This window comes from Chenopodium album, chromosome 19 (genome assembly GCF_948465745.1).
Source record: "Chenopodium album chromosome 19, dcCheAlbu1.1, whole genome shotgun sequence".
Lineage (NCBI taxonomy): Eukaryota > Viridiplantae > Streptophyta > Magnoliopsida > Caryophyllales > Amaranthaceae > Chenopodium > Chenopodium album.
This window is the reverse complement of record NC_137852.1, coordinates 19929176-19951525: the sequence shown is the minus strand read 5'-3', so window position 1 is coordinate 19951525 and position 22350 is coordinate 19929176. Positions and strand designations below refer to the sequence as shown.

Genomic DNA, 22350 nt, shown 5'->3' with positions numbered 1-22350 from the left:
AAATTAAAAAACTTTTCTTATTTTATTTCATACTGAGTCACAAACTTATTTGTTAGATTAGCAAGCTATGCATACAACTTCCTCCCATACTCTAGCAATTTCAAAAACATATCTAGGTGACCCATAGAATCAGGTTAGTCAAGTTGGACCATTATAGTTTTTTAGTTGATTCCTTGGTGCTTCTGCATACAAAACGCACTTACCTAAGTACATGGATAATTTCTTTCATATGTCATTGCACTTACCACCCATTGATCTCAAAGGAGTACTCGATACTTTACTTTTTGCCATTGCTTTTAAGGCTTTTTAATTTGATTTTCCTTTGTTCCTTTATCTCGGGAACCGATCACTCTATTTTTTTTCAATGGTTCAATTCTCTCACCTTTGGGATTACTAATCCACTTTTCATTTTTTTTTCTTTTGAACCATTTTTTCCTCATTTCAAGAAAGTCAAGTAATTCTCCAGTAACCAAGGGCTGTGAAAAGTCACCATAGGAAACACCAAGTACTAATTAGATGGATTATATAAGCATAGGTCCTTCCCAACATCACCACATCTTAAGTCAACATAGTAGTGTTCCAAATTGCTTACAAGTCGAATTTCAAAAACACTTTACTTGTCACAATTGCTAGGGACGAAAATCTTTTGTGCATAGCTTCAAAAACATCATTTTTTTCATTTTTATTTATTTATTTATTAAACATTAGTTAGATTAGAATTTACTGTTTTTCCTTAGAGTTAGTCCTTCCAAGAAGTTTAGAGGTGGTATCCTAACAAAAACATGTGTGTTCCTCCCGCCACACTTAAATTTTACATTGTCCCCAATGTAGAAACTTAACATGCAACAGAAAATCATATAGAAACAACCATGATTTTATGAAGCAAATAAGAAAGCAATAAAAGAGAGAGAAAATAAACATCTTATTAGTTTCCTTCATAGTAAGGCTTCAATCGATGTCCATTGACCTTCAAAATCTTATTAGTTTCCAAGCCGTGAATAACTACTGCACCATGAGGATAAACATTAGTAACAACAAAAGGCCGTAACCATCTAGATTGTAACTTACCAGGGAACAATTTCAATTTGGATTGAAAAAGTAAAACTTTATCACCAACATAAAGTGTTTTTCTGGTTAACATCTTCTCATGATACAACTTTGTTTTATCCTTGTAAATCTGAGCATTTTCGTAAGATTCCAATCGAAGTTCCTCAAGTTCTTGTAGGTGCAACATTCTCTCAGTTCCTTCTAGGTCATAGTCCATGTTACGTTCCTTGATAGCCCAAAACGATTTATGTTCACTCTCAACAGGAAGGTGACAAGAATTACCAAATACCAAATGATATGAGGACATACCTATGGGTGTTTTATAAGCAATAATATAGGCCCATAAAGCCTCATCAAGTCTAAGACTCAAATCCTTCCTATTAGGCCTCACTACCTTTTCTAAAATGGACATAATCTCTCTATTAGACACTTCAGCTTGCCCATTAGTTTGGGGGTGATATGTAGTGGAAAGCTTATGGGTCACATAATACTTTGCCAACAAGTTCCCTAGGATACTATTGGCAAAGTGTGTTCCTCTATCACTAATGATTGCTTTTGGAGTTCCATACCTATTGAGAATTCAACTCTTGACAAAATTTACCATAGTTTTAGCATCATCAGTTTTAATAGCTTTGGCTTCTACCCATTTAGAAACATAGTCCACAGCAACAAGAATATAAACATAACCAAAGGAATGGGGAAAGGGACCCATGAAATCAATGCCCCATACATCAAATATTTCACAAACCACAATATTTTGCAATGGCATTTGGTTCCTAACAGTTAAGTTCCCTGTACGTTGGCATTGATCACAATACCTACAAAATATATATGCATCCCTAACAGGGGTAGGCCAGTATGGTCCATTTTCTAAGACTTTGTGGGCTGTTCTCTTAGGTCCAAAATGACCACCACATTCAAAAGTATGACAAAAACGTAAAAAAGATTCAAATTCATTGTCATCCTAATGCATTGATCAACACAAAATTTCCACAAATAAGGGTTATCCCATAAATAATACTTAGCCTCTAATTTTATCTTTTCCTATTGAGATCTTGTGAGTTCCGAAGGCAAGTTCTTTCCAACAAGGTAGTTCACGATATCAGCAAACCAAGGAACTTTTGCAGAAGCAACATATAAATATTCATCAAGAAAAGAGACACATAAAGGCAAAGTATGTTTCCTTTGGACCATACGACTCAAGTGGTCAGCTACTTGGTTTTCTGCGCCCTTTTTGTCTTTGATTTGTAAATCAAATTCCTGTAACAATAAGACCCATCTATTTAGTCTAGGTTTAGCCACTGATTAAGCAAATAAATATTTTAGTGCAGCATGATCAGTATACACAACCACCTTAGTTCCTAGTAGGTAGGTTCGAAACTTTTCTAAAGCAAAAACAATAGCATAAAGTTCCTTTTCAGTAGTGGTAGAATTTGATGAGCGGGATCAAGGGTACGCGAAGCATAAGAAATAATAGTTTGAACCTTACCTTCCCTTTGCCCTAATACCGCTCCAATAGCATTATCACTTGCATCACACATAATTTCAAATGGTAAGTTCCAGTTAGGAGGTTGCAAAATAGGAGCTGACGTGAGTCTTTCCTTTAGTGTATCAAAAGATTTCTTACATGGATCATCAAAATTAACCACAAAATCCTTGGCCAAAAGATTACACAAGGGAGTTGCAATTTTTGAAACTTCTTTAATGAATCTACGATAAAGACCAACATGCCCTAAGAAAGATCTAACATCTTTAACACAAGTAGGGTTTGGTAAGGAACTTATAGTTTCTATCTTAGCTTCATCAACCTCCAATCCTTTAGATGACATTATATGACCAAGTAATACACCTTGTTCCACCATGAATTGACATTTTTCAAAATTAGAGGACAAGATTAATTAGTTTCAATGCATCTTTGTAATACCATGCTTAAGTTAGTTAGGTAGTGTTTGGCCTAGCTTTTAAAAGTGTTTCTCAATCTAAAAAATAGAAGCTGGGCCAAACATGGGATTTTCAAGAAATAGATACACTTTAACAAGAAGCCCAAAATAACTTCTAGGGAGGGTAGAAGGAGAAGCACCAAATTGTAGCTTCTGCTTTGCTGTTTCTCGGGGAGCTATTTTACCCATTTAATGAAACTTTTTTTGGACAAAAGCACCCTCAACATTTTGCAAATTGACCACTAATATCCCATCTAATAGAACCATTCCTATTTCTCTCTCCTCTACCTCCTCCGCCTTTCTTTCTCTCTCCTCCCAAATCCTCCCAACAACTTCATACCCATCAAGCTGATCTTTTGTATGAAACCTAAATGGGTTTTCTAATTCTACTATTACTTTTCATTATCCATGGGCTGAGTTTTTGGGTTTTGTTAATTTGATTGTAATTATAATGCACAATTTGATGTTTATCAGTTCGTGGGGAATGGGGATTATATAATTTGATGAGGTTTGCTAATTCTTGTTTGGCTTTTGCTAGAAATAATAATACTACTACTTTGTGGTTAGTAATTTTTTTGTTTCTTTTTTTGTTATTGTTTTTGTTTGAATTTGTGGTTAATTTCTTGCTCATTTTGTTTGTTTGGTCACTTTTGAGGGAGGATGTAGAGGTGGTTGTAGAGACTAGAATGGTTTGCCGTCTGCTTGTCAATGCTTCGGTGGCGGCGAGTGCCACGGTGTGACAATGGGGTGAAACAAACAATTGATCGGTGGATCCTCCAAAGAACTTAATTATTTATATTAATTAGAACTTGATTTTAAAAATAAAATAAAAATAAAAATAAAAATTAACCTTGATGATAGATTTTTATTTACAATAATATGTAAGAAACAATTATTAATTTATTGGGCCAAACAAGGTAAAATAGTTTCTATTTCTCAGAATCACTTCTTATTTTGTTGAAGCCAAACACTTCTGTTTCCTCAAAGTGTTTTTCTAGAAACAGTTTTCTGGAAAACTAATTCTAAGAAACAAAAGTTGATTTTCAAAAGGTTGGCCAAACAGACCCTTAGGCATATATCGAAAGAATCTCCATGCACGGTAAAATCATTCATGAAAACCTCCATGTCATTTCCTAAAAATTCAGAAAATATGCTCATCATACACCTTTAAAAGGTGGCAGGAACATTGCACAAACAAAATGGCATTCTTCTAAAAGCATAAGTTCCAAAAAGGCAAGTACAGGCGGTCACACGAACATTGCCATATCATCCTTCCCTTAGGGACCCCTTATCATGACATCTTGTTTTAAGACAACATTCATTAAAACATTGTATACTTGCTTAGATTTCTGACCTGAGCAATATTCATTGTTTCACGCATCACATGCTGTGCTTAGCTTCCTAACCTAAGCATAAATTTATCAAAGATCTTTAATCATGCAAAGCATATCGTTCTTAGCTCCTTGACCTAAGCAACATTCATTATATAATTATCATCGACCATTTCATCTATATACGTGCTTAACTTCCAAACCTAAGCGACAGCTTCAATTTTTAACGCGCTTTCAGCATGGAGTCCACTTATCAATAAAATTGAGTTGTAAAGTCCGTACGAAGGCTAAAATCGTAATTTCAAATAAAACATTATTAACTCATCTACATAATCATTAATCCTAATTCCACTAGGATATGAAAAGAACCTCCTAGAAGCTCTAGGAGAGTATAATCAATCCTACTAGCTTTAGGAATAATAATAGGCCCTCCTCTAGATCATTGGGTCGTATGTAAATATCAAACCGGGCCCAGTTTAGTATTTTGGCCATAACTTGCTCATTATTCATCGGAATTGGGCTTATAATATATCGTTGGAAAGGTATTTTCGAGCCCCATCTAACTACACTATTATTGGACCTTTATAATGGACCAAACTAAACTGAATTGGCTATTTTAATAAAATAAAATTGGTTTTCAAATCAGAAAGAAAGATTTTTAATAGCTATTAGAAAAATTTGTCAAAAATAACCTTTTAAATGCCTCATTTCGCAAGAAAAAACCTTATAAAAGGATCTTTGTTAAAAAAAATCACCACGATCACTTTTTTGTTTGATGAAACCTCTCTTCTCTTTTTCGGCATTGACTCGATTTTTCAAGCGTTGACCCTTTATTATACCTACTTGCAGCCTATTCTTGGGTAATGAAACTTAGGGCAAGCCTCCCCAAATCACTCCAATGAAAAATTTGGGCAAATCTCCCCTAAATCAAATCAATTGAAAGGTAAATAAGGGTTCTTAATCTATTTCTTCCACAATTGTAGTGCTTACTAAACCATTGTAGTACTCAATCCTGCGTTCTTCTCTCTTCTCTAATACTTCTCTTGTGCGTTGTTTTCTTTTCTCCAATAGTTTTGTTGTTGTTGCTAATTTTGCAAGTACAATGGTGAAAAATTATTGTGGATGTGACTTTACATAGTGAAGAATTAAGTGAGTTCAAAGCCCCAATTTTTACAGTACTTGCAATAACAATTTGATGAATTATTAACACTTACCTTAGTTTATTGTGGCAACATTAATGGTTTGTACCAAAGGATAGAGAGAGTAACCCAAATTAATGTGATTGCAGAAGAAAGAAATCATGGAGGAAGGAGAGAGAGCAGAGTATTCATGGAGGAAGGAGAGGGAATATGGGGGGCATTAACTTTTGAGGGAAATTAAGAGGGAAATAAAACTAAAGAGTGCAAATATAAAAAAAATTGGGTGTAAGTAGGGAAAAAGAGAGGTCAACGCTAGAAAATTCGAGTCAACACCGGAAAAGAGGAAAGAGGTTTCATTAAACAAAAAAAGTGATCGTGGTGGTTTTTTTTAACAAAGATCCTTTTTTAAGGTTTTTTCTAGCAAAACGAGGCATTTAAAGGTTTTTTTTGACAAATTTTCCAAAAAAATAACCGCAACACTAGACTTTTCACACTTTCACTTTATTCGATTATGGTTCAACGCGAAAGGTATTCATCAGTGGGTTTGGTTTTGGGGAGACACAAATGGGTGTCTACAGAAGCCCCCACTTTGACCGAGTTTGGAGAAATGCATGTTTCGAAAACAAAAGTCAAAGTATCGATAGGGACGGAGAATGGTTCAGAATGTTCAGCGATCCCAAATCATTCTTGTAATGCCGATACCTGCAAACTAGCGTTAGTTAAACAGATAAAGAGAGTTAAGAAATGCGTATCTTGCACCGTCAGGCACACGTCTCTGGAGTAAGTGATTTGTTGCTACATTTTTTTTTTTGACAACCTTCCACAAGCTAGGGAATGTTATCCTACCTGAAGACTGCTATGCTTGTAACTGCCTCCAATTTCCGCTGTGATAATCTTTCGCAAGCCAGGGAACACTATCGAAGATTGCTTCGCTTGAAACGATCTTCTACTGTTTTTTGTGACCATCTTCTGCAAGCTAGAGAACATGATCGAAGTTAACTTCGCTTGTAATCACTTTCAGTTGTTGTGATAATATTCCAAAGAAAATTATCGAAGATCAACGCTTGTCGATCCTTTAAAAGTTCACTTGAACTTTGCTTCCGCTATGCCAGTACATCGGCGCTTTTGCTGCTTGTGAACCATTACACTAGTAGAAAAATGTACATTTGCGTCGCCATATTTGCGTCACTCATTCTAAGGAGCGAAGCAAATGTTTTATTTTACCTTCCTTTTAAATTATTTGCGTCGCATATTATTTAAGAAGCGACGCAAAACTCAAGTGCATTTCAGCTTTCTATCATTTGCGTCGCTCCTATTTATTAAAGCGACGCAATTAATAAACTTATTTGCGTCACTCATTAGTTAGCAAGCGACGCAAATAAGTGATTAAGTAAATTGCGTCACTCTTTTACTAATGAGCGACGCATATGTACATTGTACAACATTATAAACAAGGTTATTTGCGTCGCTTTTTTATAATAAAGTGACGCAAATAACTCTTTTGGCTTTAGGTTTTTCATCAGGTACCTACATTCACTATACAAAAAGAAAAAAAAAACAAGAGTTCTTAAATTCCAGCGAATTTCTACAGCAAAACACCCACAAATTTGTCTCTGAAATCCAACAAATTCGGCCAAAAACTTGCGTTTCCCCAGCAAATTTAACATCTGAAATCGCATTGAAGTCGAAGACCCATAATCGGCTGCAAATTCGAGCAATTTCGAGCAAAAATTTAGACCAAAAACCCTAAGAAATTCGAAGCCTTAAACCCAGAAAAATTGATTGTTTCCGACCAAAAATCCCCCATTTCGAGCAAAAAATCAACTCAAAAGCATACAAATTCGAACCCTAAAAGCCCCAAAAAATTCAAGTTCGATTGGGGGATTTCGTGGGGGGATTTCTAGGGTTTTTGGCAGCGACGCAATATACCCTAAGAAATTCGTCCCATTTCAGTCATAAATAATTTTTGTTCGAATTTCAGTCAAGAAATTACAGCAACAATAGGTTAAGTCAAGAAATTATAGCAACAATAATTGTTTGAATTACGTCTTTTTCTGGGTTCAAGTCAAGAAATTACAGCAACAAAAATTCGAGCAATAACTGAAATTTTCGAGTGGAAAAATCGCTTAATTTCGCCCCAAAAAACCCGAGGAAGTTCAAGCAAATTACAGCAACAACAATTGAAGTTCGATTTCGGCTCGACATTGTTGAATTTTTGAAGTCAATTCCACCTATGGTAAGATTGCTTCTATTTATGTTCAATCTTTTCTTGGTTTAAGGCTTCGAATTCGGGGAAGATTAATGAGTGTGCTGAGTAAGCTTAATTTGCAAACTTTGGCTATTCTTACATGATTCATAATTATTGTGTCTCTGCTTGGTAATTTTGCAAACTTTGATTTAAGTTATTACTGCCTTAATCTATTCTAGTCTAGTACAAATGTACATTACTTGATGATTTAAGTTATTACTGCCTTAATTGCAATTAAAAAGTCCATTATGATCTCGGGTTTAGTCATTGAAGCATGCTGAACGAGCACTTCAGTCGAGTGATACATTGTTATGTCTATCTTAGTTGTAATTAGCCTAACAGATGATTAAGGTTTACGTGCTCGCATTTGTAAGCATCGAAAAGTCGATATCCATCATACATACTGTCATGCAGCTTGATTATTGCTGGCATGCTGTTCAACATACCTTAAGAGCATGGTTCAACCCCTGGCCTAAGATCTGCCTTTTGGTCCAAACTTAACTTTTCCGGCAGTTGGAAATTGAACCTTTTCTGAACTTGGACCACAACAAGCAATTCAAGAATTAACATGAAAATATAAATATAAATATAAATATAAATGGAAGTATAAAATGTCAGTGTAATCATTGAAGTGTAGCAAACTTAAAATTTACTGTAATGAAGCTTTAGGTGTCGGCTCCTGTAATGGTCTTCACATAGGCAATGTCAGTATTTCTTACTCAACTAATGTTATGACTATTTGTCTAATAATGAAAAATAGTGTAAATGTACTTTTTTAACTAGTGGTTTTTAGTGATGATGGTTTTTAACTTGTTTTTAAACCTAGTATCAAGTTTTCTTATCTGTTAAGCTACTTTTGAAGGCCTAAATCTGGAGGAAAAAACCCAGAATTATTATTATTATTATTTTCAATTTTTTTTTTTTGTAAGTCTCAAGCATGAACAACTGTCATCTCCGATTCATTAAAATGGAGAATCCGTATGTTCCCTTGTAAATGGTTGAATAAAAGGAAGTTATTGTGAATCAAATGATCATTGATAAAACAATTAATACATATGAAATTATATAAGGGAATGGTGTTGTATGCATTGCTTTTTATCTTAGTCTAGGGCTACCGGGGTAGATTCTAAAACATTGCTAATTGCAGATCATTTGATCCTTACGCTTAAGTAAAAATTGATATGTACTGTAATACACTTTGGTTATGCATGACATATTCATCCTTTGTTACATTAATTCACTTATGATTCTAGTCTATTAGCCGCTTCATCTATATATACTGCTTGGTTAGTTCTCATCTGGAAATATTTTTTTCTTATTGATTTCTAAATTTTGGTTGGTTTAAATCTTGGCATTACTTGGATGAAAACAAGTCTTTGATTCTGAAGATTGTGGAAAGCCAGAATTCGGGGAAGATTAATGAGTGTGCTGAGTAAGCTTTATTTGCAAACTTTGGCTATTCTTACATGATTCATAATTGTGTCTCTGCTTGGTAATTTTGCAAACTAGTGCGAAATGGTTAGTACTCTAGTTTTTAAGGCAATTGGGTCAGATTAATTATCAATTTTATCATACTGATCCGTTCTTTCATTGTATGGTTAAAGGTGGTATGCAAAACGATTTCTACATCCTGACATTGTGGCACCATATGATTACATATTTATCTGGGACGAAGATTTGGGAGTGGATAATTTTGATTCTGAAAAGTTAGCACTCTTTCTGCATCATATCCTCTAATGTCTTGAGCTATTCAGTACAGAACTTTTGTCATTTTTTTTTATTGAATTTTCAAATACGTTGATTTGGTTAAGAAACATGGTTTGGATAATTTATGCCCAGTTATCTTCCTTTGCAACAGAAGCAGGATTTCGATATTAATTACCAAAATATTGATCTGAGTTGTTTCTTGGGTGCACTTTGCAGGAGCACAGAGGAGAAACCAGGATGTTAAATTTCAGTTAAATTGTTCAATTTTTGCTACAAAAATGGAGAATGAATCTTCCAAGAAAATTGAAGTTTCTGCCCTAAACCCCAATTTACAATCAAGAGGTGCTTTGGTTGTATTAGAAGGGTTAGATCGAAGTGGAAAGAGCTCTCAGTGTATTCAGCTTCTCTCTCACTTGCAAAGTATTGGGTGTTCTGCTGAGTTATGGCGGTTTCCGGATCGAAATACTGCTGTTGGGCAGATGATCTCTGCTTATCTTTCCAATCAATCTAATTTGGATGATCATACTATTCATCTTTTGTTCAGTGCTAATCGTTGGGAGAAAAGGTTGTTTCTTTTTTCTTTTTATGATTAATTTTTTATACATAATTTGTGAGTTGCATACCATGTGTTTGATGTTATGTTTAGCTGAATCTAATTCCTTTCTATGTTGTTATTTATTGGTTAATTTGGGTAATTCGTTCTCGGTTATATTACATTCTGGAGATTGTAGTTGGAATTATGATAGATTACTTTTAAAAAACTGTCTTTATTCCCCTGAGATTTTGAAATATATACAAGTATATTGGGACAGGAGTTCAGAATGTGATTTAAAGTTGTAAACTTTACTTCTTCATGAATCTGTTTTTTTTGGTGATATGCTTCTTGCAATGTTCTTTTTATTTTTGTAAATTATGTTTTTTAACTAGATTCTGTGAGATAGTTGCTATTTCATCAAATTCCATAATAATGCCATCTAGATTTTCATACGATGCTGAATGATAACAGATGGTTGATGCCTGCTTGCCAATGGAAGAAGTCCAGAAGAAGCTCAGAGAATATGTGCTTGAGTGTGTTGCGGCCTGCAAAAATGGAAGGGCTCTGTCTCACTTCTGGTCACAATAGGCAAGCTGCCATATGCCTCTTGCTCGCTTGGGCGAAATCGTATACTATAGTCAGTAATCAGTAGTTACCACGTTTTGAACTCTAGGTTGAGCTGTTGAGGTACTTCTACCTTTAAGTTTAAGTCTAGAAGTTGGAGTTGTATTATACGTTGATTTGGTTAAGAAACATGGTTTGGAAATTTTATGGGTAGGCCAAATTACAAAGGAGACTCTGCCGAAATTTACATTTGCATTATTCAATAATATTGCATTTTAATTTCAATTATATTAGCATTAGCATATTACTTTATACCTAGGAAAACAGGTACTACAAACATATACAAGGCAATTATTATATTATAATTAAAAAAAAAAATTCACCTCATTTGCGTCACTCATTAAACAAACAAGTGACGCAAATACAGCAGTTTTGTATTGTCTACTCAGTCATTTGCGTCACTTTTATATAAACAAGTGACGCAAATAACAAAAAATAAGTTTATTGGAAGAGTCATTTGCGTCGCTTGTTTATAAAGGAGCGACGCAAATAACAAAAAAAGTTTATCTGAAGAGTCATTTGCGTCGCTTGTTTATAAAGGGGCGACGCAAATGACTAAAAATAAGTTTATCAGAAAAGTCATTTGCGTCGCTCTTTTATAAAGGAGTGACGCAAATAACAAAAAATAAGTTTGTCAGAAGAGTCATTTGCGTCGCTTATTTATAAAGGAGCGACGCAAATGACAAAAAATAAGTTTATCAAAAAAGTCATTTGCGTCGCTCCTTTATAAAGGAGCGACGCAAATGACTATTATTTGCGTCGCGCCTAGGAGCGACGCAAATGACTTAAAAGTCATTTGCGTCGCGAGCAGTTGCGTCGCTCATAGAAGCGACGCAAATACACTATAAATGAGCGACGCAAATGAGCCTTTTTCTACTAGTGTTACGTCGGTGCCTTTGCTATTTATGAACCATTATGTCGATGCCTTTGCTATGAGCCAATGTTTAGGCGCTTTAAGCTATGTGAGACGATCACTTATCTGGTCGATCACTTAATGTGATTGTAATCGAGCCGATTACTAAATCATGTCAAATAGCTTAAAGGGGCTAACTAGCGTACCAAGGAACCTAAATTGCTGAACAAGGTCACATGACCGTTTTAAGAAGTCACGTGACTTGTCGCCGCACCCGCGCTAGCCAAAAACGCTTGTCGCCTCGCTTTTTGCTTGTCGCCAGGCGACAGGCATTGTCGCCAAGCGACAACCTTGTCGTTTGGAGACAGGGTCGGGTTTTTTAAATACCCCCCTTTCTTCTTCATTTTTCCGCCGCTGCTTGTTCTGTGCTCGCATTTCACCCAAAAACTTCAATTTGGTCGTTCTTGCTCGTTTCTTTACCAAATTCGCTCAAACTTGTTGCAAATCGAAGCTTACCTCATCTAGTTTCCCGATCTATGTAAGTTTTTCTAAAACTCACTCTAGTTTTTTTTAAATTTGCGCATCTTTGTTCACAAATTTTCGGAAAATTCGAAACTTGATTTGCTTATTTTGCTTTGTTTGTTGAATTTTATGCCACAAATTTGCTTGATTATGTTTTCATATTGCGTTGGGAGTATTTTGAGACTTGTTTGGCTTAATTTGATGGAGAAATGAGCAATTGACCATTTTTGAACTCCATGAGTTCGTGAAGAACAATGGGGTTTTTCTATGCGATTTTGCTAGCTTTTCTGGTACAATTTGTCACAATAATTGTCATAGTATTGCAAGAAATTTGTTTAATTGCTTGAAAATACCGTTTATGCTTGTTTTGAATTTGTGCTCTGTTTTAGTACTACGTACTCTGTTTTTGCGGACATAGTATCATGCTGCGAGGTGAACCTTAGATACTACAAAAACTTAATTTTTGTTATTTTGCATAAACATAGTATGGCTAGACAACGTGGTTTCGGTTCACGGTCCAGGGACACTCGTCGCGAGGACGAGCCCGTCGGTGAGGGTGAGGACCCTTCTACCAGTCTGGGACCTCTCCTAGAGTGGGACGAGCAGACACTCTTCTTTTCCCCTAAGCACCACATTTCAGAGCGGGTGCAACGCGGGTTAGCCGCTGGTAGGACTCGTAGTCATGGCTCAGGCAACGAGACGATCGATTCATTGTACGACACCTACTTCAATGATGAAGAGCCGTTACGCCTGCTTTGGGAGTCTTGTGGGTTGACTCCTCTGCTACGGGCCACTCGGGCCATGTATGCTTTTGGTGCGAGCTAGTATGTGGCTCGGGCCTTGGTGGAGTTCTTTTAGGACACCACCAACACTTTCCACTTTCCTTGGGGTGAGATGATTGTCACTTCTATCGACTTCAGTCTTATCACGAGACTAGAGTCTTCTACTCGACTGCCGTTTGATGCTGGACTCACTGTGTACTCGCCGGTAGTTTTGGAGCTGTTGGGTTTGTGTTGAGGTGCAGCCAGGGCAGCTCAGCTCTCGGTGTATCCGCAGATCTACTTTGGCGATGGCCATTCTGGACGAGGCGACCACTCGCGAGCAACGAGTGTGTATTTTTGTTCTGATTTTGCTGTCGGGGACTTTTCTCCTGACAGAGGTAGTCGAGTACATCTCTACTACCTGACTGTTGTTTGCGACCTTCATTTGGTCGGGACGTACGACTGGGCCAGCTTGGCCTATGCCGACTTTCTTCTTGGTCTGCGACGCTCCTGTCATCACAAGGCCTTGGCAGGGAAGGTTTCTCTTTCCAGCTTTTGGAGAGTCGTAGAGGTACATTTCTTCTCTTTCTCAATTCACTCTAGACTTTGTGTAAGTGTTTGCAGACTTTCTTTCGTCTTTATAGACCTGGTTCTACGAGTACTTTCCAGCGCTTGCGCCAGCGAGGCCTTCTCCTCGGGAGCTCCCTATTGGCGCCTATTGGGGAGGTCGCATGGGTCAGGTAACCACGGCCTATATCCGAGACCTGATCCTTTTGGTATATTCTCGTGAACATGTATTTTATAGTGCTCTCTCTGGTAGGATTTTATCTTACAATTATGTTTTGTAGGAGCCTGATGTGGTATATCGGCCATGGGCCAATCTAGTTGTGCCTGCGCGGGCTGCACAGTACTCTGTCGAGCGTCGTTACTTCCAGAGGACGTACGAGGCTACTGTCTACCTTGGCGAGAGAGTGGCTATCCAGCACTCTTCAGACTCTTTCATTGTTCCCGCTCACCCTCCTCGTCACATGTTCCATGAGGCGATGATGTGGAACTCGGCGGAGAGGCAGCCTGCTGGCTCTCCTTGGCGGTCCCATGCTCGTCCAGGCTGATTTATGAGGGGTATCTACTGCCTTTCCTAGCGCCGGCTCCTATGATATCTGAGGAGGCGACAGTATGCTATTTACCCTTTCGTTCTTTGTTAGATAGCCCCCAAGTATGATTTTTAATCACTTGGATTTGTTTTTGCTAGGGTGGACCTGCGGAGTTTATTCCTCCACGGATGTCCATTAACTATCAGGGCATGTACGACCCGATCGAGGAGATGATTCCTCCAGCCCCCGAGGATCAACGCTTTGTGGAGCGGTCTATTCCTCGTCACCAGACTCGGGTGAGCTTATCTGTTTATATAGTGCTGTAAATTCAAACACAAAATAATAATAGATTATCCAAATATGTTTATATAGTGCTACCTTGTTAGCGTCTTAATTAAGATTAACAACGCGGTGCGCGCTCATCACGCGTGGAGCACTAAACTAGTGTAGATAAAAGTAGAATGGAAATGGAAGTTGAAAAGAGTATTGTCATCCACTATTGGGATAGTTAATCTCCACGGGTGTTGAGAAAATTCTGTTCCACAGCTTTACAAACCAAACGAATGAAAAATGAGAAAATCATTTTCCTAGATATTGTTTATTTGATTTTGTTAGGCCTATTATTTTGAGCTTTTGGGTAGAGCAGAGCAAATTTCAGAAGTAGCTCTAAAGAACAAAACCTTATTTATTTTCTTGTTCAATGTGCTAAATAACTTAAATTCAGTTTTGTTGTAAAAGCCATAGTCTGTCATTCAGTTACTCATGGAAAACAAAGACTATACTGTGATGTGATAGCATATCAAATAGCCATACACAAAAGTATCTGAAAAAGCAATGCACCCTAAGGTTAAGCCTACGACATTTGACTCCGTAGCACAACATTACTTTACAATTACACTGTCAGTGGGAGGAAGATTGAACTTTCAAGGTGTACAACAAAGACAACTTGTAATGTGATTGGGCGTGTGGGAGCCAATCTGGATATAGACTTGCTAAACTTAAGAGACTGCAATGCACGGGTTATCTTACTCGGTTTTTTATTAGGTAGCCAGCCATTGAAGCATCAGGATATAACGAGGTACCCTGCAGTTTATGAAAATCACGAGATACCATTTTAAATTATAGCAAGTTTTTGGGCCCGATGTCCGCGTAATTACATATGGTTGATCATTAATGTACATTATAATTTATAACTTAATTTAATTATAATTAAATTTGTGGTTCATGTTGAACTGTCATTTGTTACACATTAATATCTATACTATATATGACATATCTAATTTAGGATACACGCTACGTGTAGGGATGTCAACGGGACGGGGCGAGGCGGGTTTTGGCATTTCCATCCCTGTCCCCATCCCCATCCCCACCGCGGGTCTGAAACTTATCCCCATCCCCACCCCGCTGAGTCCAATCCTAAAACCATCCCTACCCCACCCTCCATGTTGATATCCATCCTCGCCCCAGCCCCACCTTCCCCACCCCATCAGGCCATCACCCACCTAGTCTCCCACGCTAAACCCACAACAAATTCCAGTACATAATATAATCATATAATGGAATACTAAAAAACTATTTAATATTAATAATATTAAACTTCAAACTAATAAATCTAACTTCAAAATCCAAATAATAAAATTTTTAAAATGTATAAATCTACACCAAATATCAAAATTCATAATAAGGAGTGGGCATAAATTATTCAGTGCATCTATGCATGCATACTCCACTTGTTCTAATTTCAATATCCCATGATTCAAATTCTGCTACTAATTATGCATATTCAACCTTTTTGAATCTTCAGAATCTGCAACTAAAATAAATCTTAATAATTAAGGAAAATATATGAAAGAGAAGGAAGAAATAAGAGATTTCTCGCCTTGATCTAATTAAATGGTGTTTTAAGTAGTTAAAACAACATGCTCAACGGAGAAACTCGAGAGCCGCGTGTAGGCTGGAGGAATCTTAGGGGAGAGAAAGAGGTAGGTTTTTTATCAATATGAGTGAGGTGTTAGAATACTAGAATCTTACTTGTAATATGAGTTGTGGGCTGATGGTCTCAATTCCTTAGCCTTCAATTACCATAAACCAACTTACAAAAATGTACTCCACTACAAATACAACAATACTATATTATTTTTATCAATGTTTTTCATTATTTTTATAAAGGTATAGGTTGGTATGTGGAGGGTACGGTGCGGGTCATGCGGGTACAAGGTAAGTCAGGCTGGGCGGAGAGGGTATAGGTAAAATCCATCCCCACCCCATCACCCATGGCGGGTACGTTTTTTATCCCCATCCCCGCCCGACCACCCGCCAAACCTAAACCCATCCCCACCCCACCACCCGCCAAACCTAAACCCATCCCCGCCCCATGGCAAATTAAATATGTTTATTTGACCCGCCCCACTGACATCCCTAGCTACGTGTGACCTATCTCCATCTTCTACCAATGTTAAATTAAAAAATGTTTATGTCAAGAATTGAACTCGGATCAATTAAAAAATAAATAAGAAGTCATACCATCTTTGCTATCTAATACTTTTGCGAATTTATTCTCCTTAAAATACAGTTAATGTAGGTCTATAGGCCCACTAGTAAAATTTAACGTTTTTGCGACCGCCTCTAACGATCGCAAAAAAGAGCAAAAACGGTTGCTAAACAAAATTGCGACCGTCAACGGTCGTAACGCGGTGGTCGTTATTTACATGGTCGCAAAAAAAATTTATTATGACCGTTTGGAGGTCGCAGACTTTTTGCTACTGTTTTTATTAATTTCAACGATCGGATAGATAACGGTCACAAATTTTACAAATTGCGACCAGTTACAAAAGCAGTCGCAAATCTGGATTTAGCGATAGTCTTAGGCGGTCGCTCAAAAATTAAAAAAAAAAACAAAAAAAAAGAAATACCCACCACCATTGCCCACCCAAAACCTGTTCCTGAACTTCGTAGCCTACCCCGCCATCACTTCCCGCCCAAACCCTCTTTACCTACCACCACTGCCCACCTTTAAACACCACAAGCGACCGCCAAGCCTTAACCACCTTTACCCACCACCACCACCACTACCCATATTTAACCAAAAAATCGTATAAATTTATCAAAAAAATTTAAACCCTCCAAAATTAAACCAAAAAAAAATACCCATAAAATTTCGAACAAAATTACACATATCAAACCAAAAATTAAACAAAATTAAATCAAAATTCGAACAAAATCTAACCCACAAAAACTAATTAAAATATGAAAAAAATCGAACAAAATCAAACCCACAAAAACTAACAAAAATCGAACAAAATCAAACGAACAAAAACTAACAAAAAGCAATAAATAAACCTGAAAATTGAAACCCACAATGAACAAAAATCTCACAAAATTTCGAACAAAATTCGAACCAATATTCGAAAAACAAATAAAAAAATTCGAATAAAACTTCGAACCAAAATTCAAACAGAAATTCGAACAAAAATTGAAATAAAACAACAAAAATCAAAAATAAAACAATAATTTTTTGAAAAAAAAATCAGAAAATCAACATACCTTTCCTAATATTTCTTCCTCATGGGGTATTTATGGTCAAATTCGACCATGAAAATTCCAGATCTGGAGTTTTCATGGTCGAATTTGACCATGAAAACCAAAATTCTTGAAAAGGATGGCGGCGGCGCGGCTCGTTCATTTGTTGCTTGCTTGTGACGGTAAGGCTTGATGTGATGGCTTAATGAAGAAAGGAGATGAAGAGAAAGGAGGGTGTGAGAAGGGATAAGGAAAGAGAAGATAGAGAAAATGGATAAATGAGGAGAGAGAAAATGATAGGTTAGGGTGAGAAGAAACAGCTGCTTCCAACAAATATTAGGGTTAGGGTGGGTTGCGCAGCTGTTTTATACTCCACTTAATTAAAAAAATCATAACTTTATTACGACCGCTCTTAGCGGTCGCAAATGGTTGCAAATTGCGACCGTTTCTATAACGGTCGTAATGGTCGCAATTTGAGACTGTTTTTGGCGGTCGCATATGGTCAAAAATTGCGACCGTTTTTATAACGGTCGGAATAGTCCCAATTTGCGACCGTTTCTGACGGTCGCAATAGAAATGTTTCTATTTAGAATTATTTAGAAGTAAAGAATATTGAACGTTAGACCCGGGGCATCGCTCGGAATGAACACTAGTTTTGTAATCAAAAAAATACATATAAAAATAACTTAGCTCGGTGGTAAAACACTTAGTTTAAGATTTAGAGGTTGCGTGTTCAAATCTTGTGAAGATTTTTTTTTCTTTTTTGTTATAAGTGCATGACGTGGCGTAATGATTAGTTGAGTAGGTGACGTTGCGTAGTGAGGGTAATTTACGTGACACGTGGACGTTCTTAGGAACATCTTGTGCATGACGTGGCGTAATGATTAGTTGAGTTGGTGACAAGGCATAATGAGGAGAGTCTACGTGACAGGTGGACGTTCTTATAAACTCTTTTTAATATATTCTTTATTAATATAGATATTGTATGAAGTACTATTATTGAGCAACGATTAGGGGTGTCAATTGGTTTTACGGTTCGGTCTATCGGTTTTCGGTTTGTAACGGGCCGGTTCATAATGTGTTGGAATCATTATCGGGTCAGTTCAGGTCAGTTTTAAATAATTCCAGGTCGGTTCGGTTTGGTATGTGTTATTACAATTTCTTTTCGGGTCGGATTCTAATCGGGTCAGGTTGTAATTAGTTCGGGTTGAAGTCAATCGATTTAAAAACAAGTTTTGTCAATTTAAGGCGGGTTTTGGGTTAAAAAATTTCCGGTCCTAATCGGGTCAGGTTATAATCAGTTCGGTTTATAATCGGTTCAAGTTAAACTCGGTCGGTTAGAAAACGAATTTTGCCAGTTTAAAACGGGTTTTGGGTTAAAATAGATCAGTACCTACTAGGGTTGGGTTGTAATCGGTTCAGATCATAACCGATTTAAAATGAACTCGATCTATTTAAAAACGAGTTTGGTTCAAAACAAATCGGATAAAATCGGTTCACGTAATAAATATAAAGACTTAAACAAGTTACATTGGTCAAGTAATGAATTAGAACGAGTTGAGTTGTAAACTTGTAATTGATCGGGTTATAAACATGTTATAGACTTATAGTAATAGTTATCACTTTATTAGTTGTATATTGTTTTAACTAGCAAGTTACTTATAATAGTAAGCTAGTAATTTCTTTATTACAAGTAGTTTATAAATTAATATGTGACTATTAATTATTAACTATTTTTAAAATTAACACTGTTTTATATTTTTTGGCTTTCATATGTTATATTTATATCAATTGAATATCGAAAAAATTACTCTAAGAACAATTAACATGTATTGTCCTTGGCATGTATTATTGAAGAATCCATACAGTACTAATTAATTGAAATTCTAATCATAAATTATTCAAGGAAAAAAAAAAAAAAAAGCATCCTGATGATTTGATATTCTCATTTCGTTATTTAAGCTTCTAACTTCTATTACATAATTAAAAACAAAAATCCAGAAAAGTTTTATAATCTTGTTGTAATTAATGTATATAGTATATAATATGTCTTTCTTACAAAAATAATCTATAATAAATTATGGTAAGACTTGAGAATATTATATTTAATTTTTTTTCAAGTTTATTATTGTCAATCTGTTATATTTTGGAAAGATTCATCAAAATCTTCTAGCCACAAGAATATAAACATAACCAAAGGAATGGGGAAAGGGACCCATGAAATCAATGCCCCATACATCAAGTGTTTCACAAACCACAATATTTTGCAAGGGCATTTGGTTCCTACCAGTTAAGTTCCCTGTACGTTGGCATTGATCACAATTCCTACAAAATGTATATGCATCCCTAACAAGGGTAGGCCAGTATAGTCCACTTTCTAAGACTTTGTGGGCTTCTCCTAGGTCCAAAATGTCCACCACATTCAAAAGTATGACAAAAACGTAAAACACATTCAAATTCATTGTCATCCTAATGCATTGATTAGCACAAAATTTCCACAAATAAGGGCTATCCCACAAATAATACTTAGCCTCTGATTTTATCTTTTCCTTTTGAGATCTTGTGAGTTCCGAAGGCAAGTTCCTTTCAACAAGGTAGTTCACGATATCAGCATACCAAGGAACTTTTGCAAAAACAACATATAAATATTCATCAAGAAAAGAGTCGCATAAAGGTAAAGTATGTTCCCTTTGGACCATACGACTCAACTGGTCAGCTACTTGGTTTTCTGCGCCCTTTTTGTCTTTGATTTGTAAATCAAATTCCTGTAACAATAAGACCCATCTAATTAATCTAGGTTTAGGCACTGATTTAGCAAATAAATGTTTTAGTGCAGCATGATCAGTATACACAACCATCTTAGTTCCTAGTAGGTAGGAACGAAACTTTTCTAAAGCAAAAACAATAGCATAAAGTTCCTTTTCAGTAGTGGTAGAATTTGGTTGAGCAGGATCAAGGGTACGCGAAGCATAAGAAATAAAAGTTTGAACCTTACCTTCCTTTTGCCCTAATACAGCTCTAATAGTAGTATCACTTGCATCACACATAATTTCAAATGGTAAGTTCCAGTTAGGAGGTTGCAAAATAGGAGCCGACGTGAGTAATTCCTTTAGTGTATCAAAAGATTTCTTACATGGATTATCGAAACTAAACACAACATCCTTGTCAAAAGATTACATAAGGGAGTTGCGATTTTTGAAAAATCTTTAATGAATCTACGATAAAGACCAGCATGCCCTAAGAAAGATATAACATCTTTAACACAAGTAGGGTATGGTAAGGAACTTATAGTTTCTATCATAGCTTTATCAACCTCTAATCCTTTAGATGACATTATATGACCAAGTACTACACCTTGTTCCACCATGAATTGACATTTTTCAAAATTAAGGACAAGATTAATTAGTTTCAATGCATGCATCTTTGTAATAGCATGCTTAAGTTATTTAGGCATATATCGAAAGAATCTCCATGCACGGTAAAATCATTCATGAAAACCTCCATGTTATTTCCTAAAATTCAGAAAATATGCTCATCATACACCTTTAAAAGGTGGCAGGAACATTGCACAAACAAAATGGCATTCTTCTAAAAGCATAAGTTCCAAAAGGGCAAGTAAAGGTGGTCACACGAACATTGTCATATCATTCTTCCCTTAGGAACCCCTTATCATGACATCTTGTTTTAAGACAACATTCATTAAAACATTGTATAGTTGCTTAGCTTTCTGACCTAAGCAATATTCATTATTTCACGCATCACATGTTGTGCTTAGCTTCCTAACCTAAGCGAAATTTATTAAAGATCTTTAATCATGCAAAGCATATCGTGCTTAGCTCCTTGACTTAAGTAACATTCATTATGTAATTCTCATCGACCATTTCATCTATATACGTTCTTAGCTGCCAAACCTAAGGGACGTTGAAGATCGTTTCTTTAAACCATATATGATGCTTAGCTCCATGACCTAATGTAGGGAATATTTCAAGCATTGACCCAAAGCTTGAACCACGCTGTGATCATACACTTAAGTATGGTGGTGTCCAAAGGGAAAGAAAAGAGAGCAAAAGAGTCGCCAACAAGGTTTAGGAACTTGTAAACCGTTAACGAGGTGAAGGTTACACCCCTTAACGATCCATGAGATCGTCAAATCCAAAGGTCTAGAACCAAATAGGGTTCGGGGATGAGGGTACGAATCCAATCTACAAAAGAAATGACCCGCCCTATAAAATAGGCCACTAATTTATTCTACTCGTATTCAGGTGCGCTTTCTGACTAACATGCAATCAATGAGTTAACCCTAAACCTGTTTAATCTATGTTGGTTGAATATTAATGCACAAATAAATCTATTATTACCGATCACTTGAATTAAAATCATATTAGCGTAAACCAAATTATTAATTACCTTATTATTAAAATCATATTAGCCTAAACCAAATTATTAATCAAGTACAAATTCCCTTTAAACATGCATAAAAGGCGTGATCAAGCAATAATAATAAACATATCAAGCAACCTAATAATTATCATAATAACGACAATCATAATAACAATCATCATATTAAATATAATAATGATAATAATGCTTAATAATAATAGCAAGATCCTAGGCATGATACTAACAAGATTAATAACAAATCCTAGCATGTCACTAAGCAATAAAGATCAAAGCTTTAAACCTAACATGATACTAACATGCTATTAGAAAAGAGTAAAAGGTACCCTAAACATGATACTAGAAAGCATTAATAACATCCTAACATGATACTAGGAATTAATCAATCTAAGCATGCTTTCTACATTGAAATAAAAAGAGAGTAAGCTAATTACTTACTTTGAAGCCTCGTACATCTTTCTAATAACAAAATACACGTGTTAGCAAACTTCAATGAAATAATAAATCAAAGAATTAAATTAAATAATTGAAAGAAAGAGTTAAAAATTTTAGACTGGATTTGGGACCAAATTAAACCCTTAGAAAAGTGTAAACCTTTCACGTCTAGGGCGAAGGCAACTTTGAACTTCGCT

The 22350-nt window shown here is 36.1% G+C and overlaps 3 protein-coding genes across 6 annotated transcripts; 1 reads left to right on the top strand and 2 right to left on the bottom strand.

Annotated features, from left to right (window-relative positions):
- Positions 1 to 925: 925 nt before the first annotated feature.
- On the bottom strand, positions 926 to 2909 carry LOC145594154 (uncharacterized). The gene is made up of 3 exons (XM_081650491.1): positions 2537 to 2909; positions 1649 to 1839; positions 926 to 1537 (listed from the first exon to the last, which is right to left on the bottom strand). Exons 1-3 carry the CDS (start codon positions 2907 to 2909, stop codon positions 926 to 928), a joined length of 1176 nt encoding a protein of 391 aa, XP_081506617.1.
- A 4096-nt stretch (positions 2910 to 7005) lies between these two features.
- LOC145594894 (thymidylate kinase-like) lies at positions 7006 to 10754 on the top strand. Of its 4 annotated transcripts, none has more exons than XM_081651238.1 (5): positions 7006 to 7693; positions 9079 to 9137; positions 9310 to 9411; positions 9629 to 9977; positions 10419 to 10754. In XM_081651238.1, the coding sequence occupies exons 2-5, from the start codon at positions 9125 to 9127 to the stop codon at positions 10597 to 10599; spliced, it is 645 nt and encodes a 214-aa protein (XP_081507364.1). In that variant the 5' UTR covers positions 7006 to 7693; positions 9079 to 9124; the 3' UTR covers positions 10600 to 10754. The 4 variants fall into 4 exon arrangements, with proteins under 4 accessions (XP_081507364.1, XP_081507365.1, XP_081507366.1 ...); XM_081651239.1 differs by having other exon boundaries at positions 9079 to 9223; XM_081651240.1 differs by lacking the exon at positions 9079 to 9137.
- Positions 10755 to 19479: 8725 nt separating this feature from the next.
- LOC145594153 (uncharacterized) lies at positions 19480 to 20367 on the bottom strand. The gene has a single exon (XM_081650490.1). The coding sequence runs from the start codon at positions 20365 to 20367 to the stop codon at positions 19480 to 19482; it is 888 nt and encodes a 295-aa protein (XP_081506616.1).
- Positions 20368 to 22350: the final 1983 nt, after the last annotated feature.